At 49.4% G+C, this 14,251-nt stretch overlaps 1 protein-coding gene and 1 pseudogene across 1 annotated transcript; both read left to right on the top strand.

Moving 5' to 3' along the window:
• Positions 1-17: 17 nt before the first annotated feature.
• Positions 18-3,259, top strand: LOC114773288 (olfactomedin-like protein 2A; annotated as a pseudogene).
• Positions 3,260-7,616: 4,357 nt separating this feature from the next.
• LOC114773289 (uncharacterized) lies at positions 7,617-14,251 on the top strand. Its single transcript, XM_028965814.1, has 5 exons — positions 7,617-7,732; positions 8,500-8,659; positions 8,744-9,052; positions 11,106-11,265; positions 12,268-14,251. The coding sequence occupies exons 1-5, from the start codon at positions 7,691-7,693 to the stop codon at positions 13,052-13,054; spliced, it is 1,458 nt and encodes a 485-aa protein (XP_028821647.1). The 5' UTR covers positions 7,617-7,690; the 3' UTR covers positions 13,055-14,251.

Genomic DNA, 14,251 nt, shown 5'->3' with positions numbered 1-14,251 from the left:
GGATAATGAGTGAGTGTGTGTTCGTCCACAAACAGCTCCAATCCATGGTGGACCCTCCTGGAGGGCACATTGTACAGTATGGATCTGATGAAGGTCCATGCCTACATGAACAAGGTCGTGGCCCAGATGAACACACTTGAGGAGGTATAAGATGAGACAGATGCTGGCCCGTTTATTTACAGATTTCTCTTCTTTATGCTGTTAAATACCTTCATTCTACCAAACCAACTCCGCAGAGCATCAAGACCAACCTCACCAGGGAAAATGACTTCATGCGGGAAAGCGTGATGAGTTTAACCAATCAGCTGAAACGCTACGAGAACTACTCTGACATCATGGTCAGCATCAAAAAGGAGATATCCAGCTTGGCCCTTCAGCTGCTGCAGAAAGATTCGGCGTCCGAGACCAAAGCTCAGGTAACACCCACAAATACACACAGACCCCTGGTGAGGAACCTTTACTATCAGAACATATTAATTACTGCAGTAACGTCCAAGAAAAAGACCTGGGAAGTCACTCACAAGTAGGTGAAACTAGAACCTGTCCAGACGTGAACTCCACATCACTGATGATTTCAGGAAACTGAAAGCAAGAAGGTTAAGGATGCGGCAAAAACCCCGAACAAGAAGCCCCGGCCGCCAGACCACCACCAAAAAACGCCCAAGGAGAAGCCCGTCAAGGCCAAAAAGGAGTCGGTGAAGCCTGGAAGGCCGATCAAGCCGGACCCTACGGCAAAAACCAAGGCCTTGGGCCACCAGCCAGGTGTGGTCAGGAGCATTACCTACTACAAGTCCAACCCGGCAGAGAGCACAGAGGCTGGGAAAGGGGACCGAGGTAGGAACCGCTCTTTTAGACCCCATGTAGCTGTACGACTGTAGAGATGTGAATAGCAGAAGAAGCGTTTTTGAACATGGAGATGAAGGCATCTCCAGCTGAAGGGAAAGTGAGAGGCGAGGAGAGCAGGCGGAAGAGGGCGTGGCCCCCGGCCGCATTCGTTACGAGGATCCCTTTGATGTGCAGAGAAGGGATCTGCAAGTGGCTGATGCTCCAAAGGCCTGGACTGCCGTGTGTCTAATCTTCCTCCTCCTGGGATCTTCTCTCTCTCCCTCCCTTTCTTCGTTTCCATCCGCGTTTCTCCCTCTTTCTCTGCCTTGTCTTAGAGAGCGGCGCCAAAACTCACACGATCCACAGCATAGAGGACAAAGAGGCTTCTGAAGTCATCCTGGAGACCCTCAGGGTCACAACAGCCCTGCCAGCAGCAGCCAGAACCACTACCGTCACCACGACGTCCAGAAGTACGACCACACAGGCGTCCCGCATCAACTCCACAGCCAGGCCAGGTGAAGCTCCTGAGCCGGTGTCCACAATCAAACCTGGTCTCCAAAGTCCTCCTAACAAAACAGGTACGGTCACTTGAGAGGCTACACGTAATGTCCAATTGCTTGTGGACGCTGGATGAAACGCCCTCTTTTGCCCCAGTGAAAGCCGTGGAGTGTGAGGGCACCATAGCTTCGGTGGAGATTCCCGTGCGGCATCACAGTTACGGGAGGAACGAGGGCGCGTGGATGAAGGACCCGGTCGCCAAGGACTCCAAGATCTACGTCACAAACTACTACTACGGCAACAACCTGGTGGAGTTCCGCAGCCTGGAGGCCTTCAAGCAAGGTGGGCGTGGTGGACCTCTGGAGAATTTCCTCCAGCCTTTGTTTACTTTGCTTTAATGGGCTGTTCTTCCGATCAGATGGTCGGGGGATGAAATCTCCATCCCGATTGGCTGCCAGGCGCGTTCTGAATTAATGTGGTAACCCGAAGGGGCCAAACAAACGAACTCTGAGGCCAGCGGCGTGGCTCTGGACTGGCGAGGTTTATTTTAGCAACTAAAGGCACGAGGAGAAGACGTGAAGAATTAGCGGATGCCCTTTTCATTTGTTTTGGCGGGCCACCAGCGTGCGTGTTAACAGATGTGAGTTTCACATCACAGAGCTTCTCCTCTGTAACACGCGGGGACATAACGTCAATCATCTGACATCAAACAGAATGCTGATGGTGTCAACTGTGGATTCTTTTGAAAGAACCTTTTGAAAACATTTAGAACTCATGAGCAAATATCACACTTTTTCAATCTCAGGTGTGACGTACCTTCACTCAACAAGCAGATTTAAGATAAAAGAGAAGAACATGGTCTTCAAAGTGAAGGTGACGTGATTGTCATTGTGAGACACTGTGGCGCAGCACACGGTGACACGGTGACACGTGTCCTCTGTATTTAACATCACCCTTGGTGACAGTGGGCACCATAACAGGCGCCCAGGGAGCAGCGTGTGGGGACGGTAACGAGATCAAGGGGACCTCATTGTGGTCTGGTGGATGGGGATTAGTGGACCAGGTCGTAACATGTCCATCATTTGATCAATGTAGACATTCTAATCGTCCCTCATTAGGTCACATGCTAACTTGTACGTTTCGTTGTGTCCAGGCCGGTGGACCAACCTCTTTAAGCTGCCCTACAACTGGATCGGGACAGGACATGTTGTTTACAACGGAGCCTTCTACTACAATCGCGCCTTCACCAAGAACATCATCAAGTACGACCTGAAAATGCGCTACGTGGCGGCCTGGACTCTGCTCCATGATGTGGTCTACGAGGACACCACACCCTGGAAATGGCGGGGACACTCCGACATCGACTTTGCCGTGGACGAGAGTGGCCTTTGGGTGATCTACCCGTGTCTGGACGACGATTACTCCCAGCACGAGGTCATCGTCATAAGCAAGCTGGACCCTGCGGACCTCTCCACCAGGAAGGAGACCACGTGGAGGACGGGGCTGAGGCGCAACTCGTATGGCAACTGCTTCATCATCTGCGGCGTCCTGTACGCGATCGACGTGTACAACCAGAAGGAGGGTGAGGTGGCCTACGCCTACGACACGCACACCAACACCGAGGCCGCGCCCCGGCTGCCCTTCACCAACCAGCACGCCTTCACCACACAGATCGACTACAACCCCAAGGAGAAGGTGCTGTACGCCTGGGACAACGGCCACCAGGTCACCTACAACATCCACTTCGTAGGCCAGTAAGATGGAACCTCAGGCTGGATTGGTGGAAGAAGATGAACCTTTGGGGGGAAAAACTTTTATGACGTTGGAGACGTGGACAAGGAAAGATGGGTTCGTGTATTCACTTGCATAGAAGCCAGAAAGAACAAACGCAGAATGATTATTATTATAATCATGATATATGTTGGCTGCTTTTTGATAGAAGGAATCTCCATTTTGCATGTGTAAGTTTTTGTAAAAAAAATAAAATAAATAAAATTCCACGATTGTAAATAAATGGAATATAAAAAGAATAAGTATTTATGATTCAGTTCACAGCAACAGACAACGGAAAACAATCAAATCTTCGGTAGGCCAGAAGAAGTAAGACGTTCATTTGAATTGTTCTGAATGGTGTGAAGGTCCTGTTCCAAGCGGTTTCCTGCTTTACCGGCGTGATTCACGGCACGTGCCGATGGCCGGCAAACTGGCGACGGTGGGGAAATGTGAAGACATCACGTGCGCCTGAACTCTGCAGGAGAACGCCAGATGCGCGCCGATGTACAGGGTGGCCATTCATATGGATCCACCTTAATAAAATGGGAATGGTTGGTGATAATAACGTCCTGTTTGTGGCACATTAGTATATGTGAGCGGGCAAACTTTTCAAGATGGGTGGTGACCATAGGGGCCATTTTGAAGTCGGCCATCTTGGATCCAACTTTTGTTTTTTCAATAGGAAGAGGGTCATGTGACACATCAAATTTATTGGTAATTTCACAATTGGTTTTAACATAACTTTATTCTTTCATGAGTTATCTACAAGTTTCTGACCACTTATAAAATGTGTTCAATGTCACCAACCATTCCCATTTTATTATGGTGTATCCATATAAATGGCCCACCCTGAATATCACGTCACTCTGACTTCATACTTCATTAAATCATATTGCTGATGACATTTATCTGCCATTATATTCATTTGATATTCACCAGACTTTTTTTATCACATGCAGGGGACATTCTGTTGGAAGACTTAAGTACAGGGACAAACCTCTCTTCTCAATCATCACACCATCCACTTGCGATTCCATGTCATTCGTTTTATGGTTGTGGAACAGAACAAGATGCAGTCAAATGTAACTTTATTTATGCAAAATGTGCGAAGTATAACTTGTCTCCCTTTAACCAAAATTCATGTTTTATTCATGCTTTGCTGCATTATTCATGGTGCATCGTTTCATCCCTATAAATGAGCTCACCAGGATGTGATCTTCTGTTAGTGGCCCCTCTGATTTGGAGACATCCACTCCCTCCAAGAGGGCGGCCTATTATTTAAACTGAACAAATAATGTCTGCAAAGCCTTCTGGTGCTCCATGGTGCTCTTGTCTGAGGAACAGTGACGAGAACGATCGTCCAGCTCTGGAAAGTGATTACTTCTTAGTTCAATGACCTGGACTCACCTGTCAGGAACCACAAAGTGGATGATGGTGTTAACTCTGCACGGTTCTGTACTTCATTTCCAGGGACCCTGTTAATGAATCACATGTTTAACTTCAGTTCTGTTTGGTAAATGATGAAATTATTATTAGTGAAACGGCATGAATAATTTCCAGGTCCAGTCGCGCTACAACAAAACATAGCAGGCAAAAAAAAATTATAATAAAGATATATTGTACAGTCCCCCAGTTTATTCAGTGCACCGGTGTCAGGCCAAGAACGTGGATAAAAAGATCTGGCATGAAGCTCAAGTGAGGAACGGGGTAGGATGTCCGAGATGCAGGACTTCGCTTCGGCGAAAGTCCCGCTTTGTGAAATGCTCTGATCCACCCATCAGCCTGAGTAATTAAATGCACGTTGTCTGCCGCCATTTCTCCGAAGTCAAGCTCATTTTGGACACATGGCTCCTTGTGTGAAAGTGAAGTGCAGCACAGCACCCGGTGACACGGTGACACATGTCCTCTGTATTTAACCATCACCCTTGGTGACAGTGGGCACCATGACAGGCGCCCGTGGAGCAGCGTGTGGGGGCGGTGCCTCCATCAAGGGGACCTCGGTGGCACCTCAGCCTGTCAGGACGCACACACCACTCAAGACAAATGAGAGTTCTCCGAGTGTACGTACCTTCGGACAGTGGAAGAAAACCGGAGAACCTGGAGGTAACCCGCACAGGGAGAGTAAGTAAACTCCGCCCACACAAGGTCCTCGGAGGTGTGAGGCCGTGCCGATAGCTGCCGTAAAAATGCAGTCCCAGAGTTCAGGTTTAGACCTGGCATTTAGGAAGTTAATTTGCCATGGAAAGAAATAAACGAAAGAAATAGGTTTGGAATTATGAAAAAGTAAAAATTTTTTTTGCAGTGTAATTATCGCAGCACAACATGCAGTGAAATGCAACCATGTCGGGGGGTGTGGGGGTTCCTACTCGTCGCTGGATGGGATACGGTCAGTTTAGCTGCAGTTGTGGTGAATGGGTCGCAGATGTGGGGGTCACTGTCTCCTGTCCGCGCCCACCGTCCCGAGGACGCCGGTGAAACACCGGTCACGTCAGGGACGGTCACGCGTCGGTGTGCACCGAGAAGCGCTCTAGTTGTGCTCGTAAATGGAAGTGTTCTTTTGGAGATAACAACATGCAGACCCGGCGCCAGAACAAGCGCCGGCTTCATTGAAAGTCGGGACAACTGGAGACTGACCCTGGGTGTTGTGCTCTGCGATTAATCTCTAGTGGGAGAAGACAAGATCTCTTCAGATGATGGCCTTCATATTGCCTGTATTATAATATAACCTTTCACTTTATAAGTTGGAAATCTGTGTTTCTGCTATATCAGTCTTATCTAATGTGCTTTTTGCATATTCATGCTGCACCCTGGACATTTCATTAGGGTGCCGGTTCGAATCCCGGTCAGCCAGGCTGCCACTGAGGTCCCCTTGATGAAGGTCCCGTCCCCGCAACCTGCTCACCAAGGGTGGCGGTTAAATGCACTTCAGGATTAGTGCATGTGGGAGACGTGAGAGGAACGTTCTGTGCCGTGTTTCAGAGAACACAAGAGTGCTGCACACATGGTGAGGAGCACCGGGGATGATGAAAGCTCGGCCTCACACAGGATTTACTGGCCTCCTCCTCCTCCTCCTCCTCCTCAGGCCAGATGTTGTCAGACCTGCTCCCAATTTCACTTGTAAAAAGACAGGGAGCCGGAATAAAAGCAGATGATTCCCATTTTCCCCGCCGTCCGTACCAGACATTCTGACTGTTGCTGTCTGACGGAAATGACTGAAGTTTTGAAGGGAGCAGAAGATTTTTTTTTCTTCATATCTGAACCTTCACAGTGATGAGCCTGAATTATAGTCCATATCACACATCGTACATATCACACTCCGTCTTGGCCCCTCGGTGGTGGAATGAACCTCCAGCTCAGTCACTGAGCACCTTCACACGGCAGCTCAAGACCTTCCTCTTTAGAGAAGATTTAGATGAACTTGTAACCTTCTTCTCGTCTGACTTCTGTATAGAAACTAGAACAGACTGAATAAAAAGATTGTTTTCATAGTTGGGGGTCCTAGTGAAGTATCTTATATACATTTTTCCACGTTGTTCATCCCTAGTCGGCACATAAATAAGAGGGAATAATTTTCGCAATTTTTCCGCTTTCTGTTTGTGGCAGGTTGAAAGCGCAGAAGGTTGGAATGAAAACGTTCTGTCACGGGTTTCTCCAGGACCGTGACCGCGGAGCCCCGAACTGGAATTATGTTACATGAAACAAATATTGTTTTATGTACCTCCCAAGATCCTGGTCCACATGAGATCCACGCAAGGTGGAACAGAAGAAGCCGAGATATGAGATAAGATGAGATGGGATCCTCCCGGGTGGTTCCTTTGCTCCTGGGCTTTGTTGCATCTCCACACGTCACTCATGAGACCTCCAGAACAGAACAGCATGCTTGTCATGTCTAGATATATGGCGGATATAATAACTCTTTGATGTAATAATGATGATGTATGGTGTGTAGGCCTTTCAACTCGAACTTTTTACTCCTGACGACACTTCCTGGATTTAACCTGCTGCTTGTTCAGATTTACTTCCACTCAGTTCCCAGAGAAAAATGCAAGTCTTACGTTCATACCAAGGAGACTGGACATTGTCCTCAGCAGTGAACAACACACACACAGACGGACGGATGGACGGAGACCCAGGGGGATCGGTGACCGTATTCAACTCATCAGGTCGAACTGTGTCCTTCACACAGAGGTGGAAAAAACGGAATGAGACGGGGGAGACAGGACAGGCTGGACCAGCCTGGCAGACGTGGAGACAGCTGGTCCCCATCAGCCCCTGTCCGGCACGCAGACGGTCCCCGAGCGCAGCATCTGGACGTCTGGAACGTCTGGCAGGGCTCGAGAGCTGCCCGCACGAGGCCTAGTCTCTTAGTAAACATGCCAGAGCGCCACAACGCAATGCATTGTGGGTACCGGCTTTCAACCCATACAAACTCTGCTATTTGACACCGACATGAGCAGATTCTGCGCCCGAGGCGTCTTGTTATTTTACTGCTACGGCGACGGCCAGCCGAGAAAGGAACCCTGAACCCGGATCCCTGTCTCCCAGGCAACAGCTTAGAAGGGTGAAGCGTCAACAGACGGAAGGGCAGGAGAACATGTCAGGACGTCCCGTAACGTTGCTGAAAGCTCTTCAGCAGGTAAGAGTGCAATCTGGGTTCCTCTCACTCTCTGCTTGATGCGTTCTGAAGTTCTACAGTCGGCGTGGCGAGAGTCTGTTATCTGGATCTTTCTGTTGGTGCGTGAAGAACATTAAGCAACGTTCAAAAAGGGGTGGAGCCTGTAGGCATGAGTGACAGCTCCGTGTGTGGCTGTTTCAGACCGAAATTATCTAGAAATGATGCCAATTGCCGACAGGAAAATATCCCCCCTGGCCAGGCATTATAATGCCTGAAGACCTCCATCATGGTCCGACCACCCTTCATCACCATGAAGGTGACCAGGGCCCACCAGCCGCTAATTAGTAGCCAAATCTTTACATTTCTTTTGACTTCAAACCAACCCACAGGCATGCAGCACGTATCATGTGACTCTTCTAACTACTGGGTGAACAGGGGATTGTGGGTCCGAAGATCTGATGCAGCATTGCATGTTGCACACTGTTTATTTACACGCGCACACACACGGTGCGGATATTAAAGATGGCGTAATTGCGGCGTGCAACCTGGAGAAGATCTCGTTCCTTTGCTTGCGTTGGAACTACATTGGCCGTGACAGAAAGTGCCTTCAGTCATGCGATGGCCTGTAATAAACCATGTGAAAATAAACACGGGGCGCCTTGCCGTGATGGGAAATTAATGGCGCCGCGCTGGACCATCAGCCCATGTGTTCATGAACCCACCACGTAGCACCGAACAAACGTTTCCAGAGCAGCGTGTCTTCATGTGTGAATTGTCGTCTCCCAAAGTCTCAGCCCATGCCACACACTGGCATTCGAGCCTCGCTGGACAGGCCTCGGCAGAAGAATGTCCCTGAGCTGGCCAATGGCAGAGCAGGGCTTCAGAGGGCATCCCTCAGACCTTCACTGGATGTGTGTCAGCCAGCCAGTGGGTTATGTCCTCTCATAGGTACGGTTCCTAACCATCTACTGGACGATCTGGTGACACATTAAATAAGATCGAGGACATTTGAATTTGTTCATGTCTCCACAGTGCTGGGGATCCAGTGCACCCTCGTGCAGAGGTCATGCAGCAGTCGAACGTGGTCTCCAAGAATTCCGGAGACATCACACAGCAGCCTGAGCTGTGGCGAGGAGAGGGGGAGGACGTTGTCCCCCCTGGGGGAGCAGGAGATGAAGGACGATGGCAGGGAAGTGATGAGTGGACCGTGGAGAGGACGAGACAGAAGGAGACCCCCGTCCTGTTCTGGCAGTAGGGGAGGGCTCCTTCAGAAAGGACCTCGGAGGCCAAGTACTGCACCTGCAGACACCGGCCTCCAGAGACCAGGCCAGGACCTACCAGGTAGTGTTAATTACTCGCCTCCTCCATCTTCTCATGCTGCTTTTCTGGCAATCACCAAAAACCCTGATTCAGCTCTCCTGGTGACTTATGGCCATTTTCTACCACCTGCTTTTTCTGTACCCTCATTCTCCACTGCAGATTAAGTTCAAGAGGCTGCAATAACCTGGTAGTAAACGTTCAAATGTTTTTCAGGGTCCCCATAACAATGCATATTCCTGTTCTTCTAAACTGCCGCTGCAGAACAACATCAAGCCCATAATCACATACAGTACGTCTCAATGGGCTTGAGGGACCCTACAGTTGACACCCCAACACTTGACCCTTCTGCACACAAGGAAAAATAAAGAAAGGAAGAAACGTTGGGAAGGAGTGATAGAGAGAGGGACATCCTTCCAGGGTAGAGTGAGCCTGCAAGTGGTGTCTGTGCAGGGCTGATGATGGTTTGTCCAAGAAGAGAAAAAGTCCTACAGTTGTAGAGGTGGAGAAGTGCAAAGTGTAGTATAGAGCATCTGTCCATGTTTGGAGGTCCAGGACAGTGGACAGAGTAGGTTTTAGTCCAGTGTCATGGTGGACCCTTTGGTACAATTCATGTCGGGTTGTCTCGTCAAATGTGTCCTCGGCTTTTAACCATCACCCTTGGTGAGCAGTGGGCACCATGACAGGCGCCCGGGGAGCAGCGTGTGGGGACGGTGCTTTGCTCAGTGGCACCTACGGGGCCGCTTCCTTAACCGCTAGGCCACCCCACACACCTAGTTAGGACAGCCTAACTAGGTTAAAGACTGTCTGTGCTTAACAGGGGGACTGTGTGATAAAATGGACTTAAACAGATGTGTTTTCAGTTTAGATTTAAAGACCGAGACTGTGTCTGAATCCCGGACACTGACAGGCAAGCCGTTCCACAACTGCGGAGCTCTATAGGAGAAGGATCTGCTCCCAGCTGTGACCTTCTGTACTTTGGGTACCAGTAGTGACCCCGCACCCACTGATCGAAGGGGGCGTGGCGGGTCGTAAAGAACTAAAAGTTCACTCAGGTACTGCGGGGCGAGACCATTTAGAGCTTTATAGGTCAAAAGTAGGATTTTAATGTTTGTAAGAATTTTCTAGTTCTAGTTAGAACTCTGGCTGCCGTATTCTGTACTAGCTGGAGTTTCCTCATGCACCTACTAGAACATCCAGACAGTAATGTGCTGCAGTAATCTAACCTTGATGTAATAAACGTCCCCATCAAGCCATTTGCAACGCCTTTTTCAACGTATAATCTCATTTAATGCAGGACATTTTTCAGTATATATTTAATAATATATGAAACAGTATAACAATGTGTTTATTCAATATATGAAAACGGCAATAATTGCAGTATTTTCATTTATTGTCATATATCATGTTTTATATATTTATACATTGCTTACACATAAATTATATTATTATAGAATATATCAACGTATATTAATATGTACAATTCACAGTATATGAATACACACAAAGTATATTGTCACATAATATACTGAAAAATATAGATTTTTGTTGCGTATGGGACCTAGATAGAAAGTCTATCCAGAGTTATGATGTGGTCAGAATACATTGTCCGTTTATTTGATTTGCTTTTATGCTTTATTACTCTGCGTGTGTTGTTGCCTGTACAGCACTTTGGTCAACTAAACGTGCTCTATAAACGAATGAATTTACGTGACACGAGGCATCTGGGAGTTTTATAGTAAACCAATAAAATGTGACCTGAGTACAGTGACCTGGGAAAACCAGGAGATAGGCCCTCGTGGAATTTGAGGCTTGGTAGTCAGTGTGCTGGTGCTGCATCTGGAGGTGACGTGCCATTCCGGCCTCAAAGTGGGCCTGACCACACTGTTTACCGGGCTGGCAGCTTCAAAAGGCCCTTTGATCACTGGTCCAAAATGAGAAGCTGCGGCACACTTGCACACCAACTGACCCCTGCCAATCGAAACAGGCCATCGTTCCAGTGATGCATTAGGTCCCACCGCCGAGGGAACGTGCTGCTCCTCAGACCAACCATACCTTGTTCATGTTTTCCGTGGAGAAACTCCCAGGTGCGCAGTGGTCAGGAGCTCCAGAGATGGTCTGGGGAAATCCGTGTCCCTTTCCGCCCTCCACCTGTACCTGCCCTCGTCGTCCGATGCGGCGGAGAAGGAGCGGGAGGCAGCACAGGGGAGGTCCATCCGTGACCTCGCTGAAGACCGGTATGACCTTCACCGTTTTTCTTATGCTACGAAGGTGGAGCTTCTCTGTATTTTGTGGGGTAGGGATGCATGGCAGGGCAGGGGAACGTGTTTTTGCCAGCGCGGTGATCTTTAACAATGCAGTCGGGTGTCCGACGCCAACAAATGATGGCACCAGGTTCGTTGGTTGGCGGGTGTGGAGCCCTGGAGACCCAGGGCTGGTTGTGGTGACTGCATTTTAAATTTGAAGTATCTTTAAATGTTGATAGTACGAATTTAAGATGTTTTGTAGAATGTTCTATTGGCCTTGTACCATGACTCGTGCACGGCACTCGGCCGCGCCCAAACCGAGCTGATCTCACAGCCCTGTTACTGAGCGAAAAGGGCAGCTGCTGAGACTGAGGGCAAAATTTCATAACTCCCCAGGAATATGATCCCTCTGTCTCTGAGGGATTTGAGGGCCGATCGAATGGCCTCCAGGTGGTTCCCATCCCAGTCCAGGCAGATCATTAGCATCGGTCAGGGGGAGAAGGTTTCACTTGTAGGTTGGGCTTGTAGGTCAGCCTGATACTGGCCAGTAGTATAGAGACTATAGAGCCTCCCACTGTTGCCAGATACAGGATTTTTTTCAGCAAAAAAAAAAATGTGCACAAAATTCTGAATATGAATCACCCAATCTGGCAACAGCACAGCCTGATCTCGCCTAGCAAGGCACATTAAAGCACGGTTGTCAGATAACCGATCTGCTTTATTCATGCTGCCTGTATGTTAAAAGATAAGTTTGATTGACAGGACACGCATGTTAGATTTAGTTGAGTGGCAGCGGAACCTCTGCTCCAGCTGCACTGGAATGCAAGGTAAGCCTGCAGATACTGTGTCTCAGCGATATTCGGCCCTCGTCGCTGGAGCCCAAACGCAGGTGAGACGTTCCAGACGTTCTACACGTACGGGTTGGTTACAGCGTGGGTGAAGGTGCCGGCTCGCTACAAGCTCCAGCAGTAACCAGAACTCTCCACACAACAGGTGTCTGGGGAGGAGATCAGAAACGCAGAGCGACGCAGACGTTGCTGCAGACCAGGCGCAGCAAGATCAGACGGAGAACAGACCACGGGAGTACGGCCCAGAGACCCCAACACCACGGGTCTTCACATGGAGCCAAACGCTGGAGGACTCGGAGGGTGCCAAGAACAACACAGCAGACAAAAATGCACAACGAGAGCAGGACGAGAGCACGGACAAACCAAATAGGGGGGAAGAAGATCAAGAGGACTGCGCAAACCAAACAGAGAAGAACCATCTCAGTGAAGATGACCAGGGCTACACTGGACAAGCAGTAAACAAGGCAGAGCAATGCGCCGTTCTTCATGCTGTAGGCCCCGAGAATCCTTCTGCTAGTCTAGACCAGGGCAAGCGTGGATGTGGAATGGACTCAACGGCAGAAGGTGAGGGACGAGGGACCCAGGGATCAAAAATCCTCACCACAAGGGTCCACATTCTCACCTCGGCCCCATCATTCTTCTGGAGAGTCATGGACTTGACAGCCATCGCCTCAACTGCTATTCTGCCGTCGTCTCATGGACCCGGCTCTGTCTACAGGTCGACCTCCAGAGATGTCCCTCATGGAAGAACGAAGAACAGAGTTCACTCCAGTCTCCTGTATCCCCGGAAGGAGGCAGGGAAAGTTCTAGATCCCCGGCTGACAGTCAGGGGCACTGAGATCATCCCACTTCCCAAATCAAAAAAAAACCCAAGGCTCTGTATGGGGGTCCTAGGGGACCAGGAGTCCACAGAACGTCCAATTCCAGGCTGAAGATAACGGTCATTAAAATAAAAACCATTGAGCCAGTGGTTCTCCAACCTTCACTATTATTCCCCATATTTCTTTGTTAGGAAATCTATTTGAAAACATTGACTCTGGAGAAGATCTTCTGGCAAATGCTGTGGCATCATGTGGCACCGAACTAAATTTTCTGGGGCCGTGACTTTACGTGCGGGGTCAGTGCCATCCGATCCAATAAAGGCGCCCGGGGAGCAGCGTGTGGGGACGGTACCTTCATCAAGGGGACCTCAGTGGCACCTTGGCGGCTCCGGATTCCAACTGGCAACCTTCTGATTACGGGGCCGCTTCCTTACCTGCCAGAACACCACAGATCCTGCTGAGTTAAGGCTACTGTCTTGTCACGAGCGAGTAACAACTCTGCTCCTCAAACACATTATATACAATTAAATTTAACATTTTGGCCATGTTCTGCTTAGATCCTGAACGTAAGACGTTTTCTGCACGATTTCACTGAAGAGGTTCTCTGTGGTTAGAACGTTGAGCGGCCACTGGAGAACCGAATGACGGAACGTGGCAGTTCCAGTCGCTTTAGGCCGTTGTTGCTTGGAGACCAGTGGCGGCCCACTGGTGGATCTGAGGAATGCCTCGAATCGAGGAGATTGGAGATGGCTCCCAGCCTGCCGAGAAGCAAATATTTTTGTTTCTCGCCTGGAAAGGAGAAGGAGAGGACGTCCGGCGGCCGCTGATAAAGCGTGTAAACACACACGAGCACATCACAGGCGATTATCAGGCCGCCCGCCGCGCGGAGCTGGGAAAATACGGCCGTTCCTACATGGACATGAGAAGAAGAAGAAACGTCAGCATCACTGCAGACATCGGGATGGAGCCGTGCATCGTTTCTGGGAAGTTGCCCTTTGACCTCTCCTCTGCCATCCTCACTGGACCACCAGCAATCCTCCAGCACGGTTGCAGTGGGAAGCACAGGGTGGACTAGACGCCATGTTTTCTGGTTGGGACGGTGGGCCTGATGTCCTCGGTTTATTGGAGGGCAGAGCATTGGTAAGAAGTGCAGGCATGAATGGTAATATTTCAGGTTATGGTTGTCTGCATGAAACGTGGCATAACTATAGGGTGGTAGTGGCCTAGCGGGTAACACACTCGCCTATGAACCAGAAGACCCGGGTTCAAACCCCACTTAGTACCATCGTGTCCCTGAGCAGGACACTT

The sequence above is a fragment of the Denticeps clupeoides genome, unplaced genomic scaffold (genome assembly GCF_900700375.1).
Source record: "Denticeps clupeoides unplaced genomic scaffold, fDenClu1.1, whole genome shotgun sequence".
Classification (NCBI taxonomy): domain Eukaryota; kingdom Metazoa; phylum Chordata; class Actinopteri; order Clupeiformes; family Denticipitidae; genus Denticeps; species Denticeps clupeoides.
This window is presented reverse-complemented; position numbering and strand designations above follow the sequence as displayed.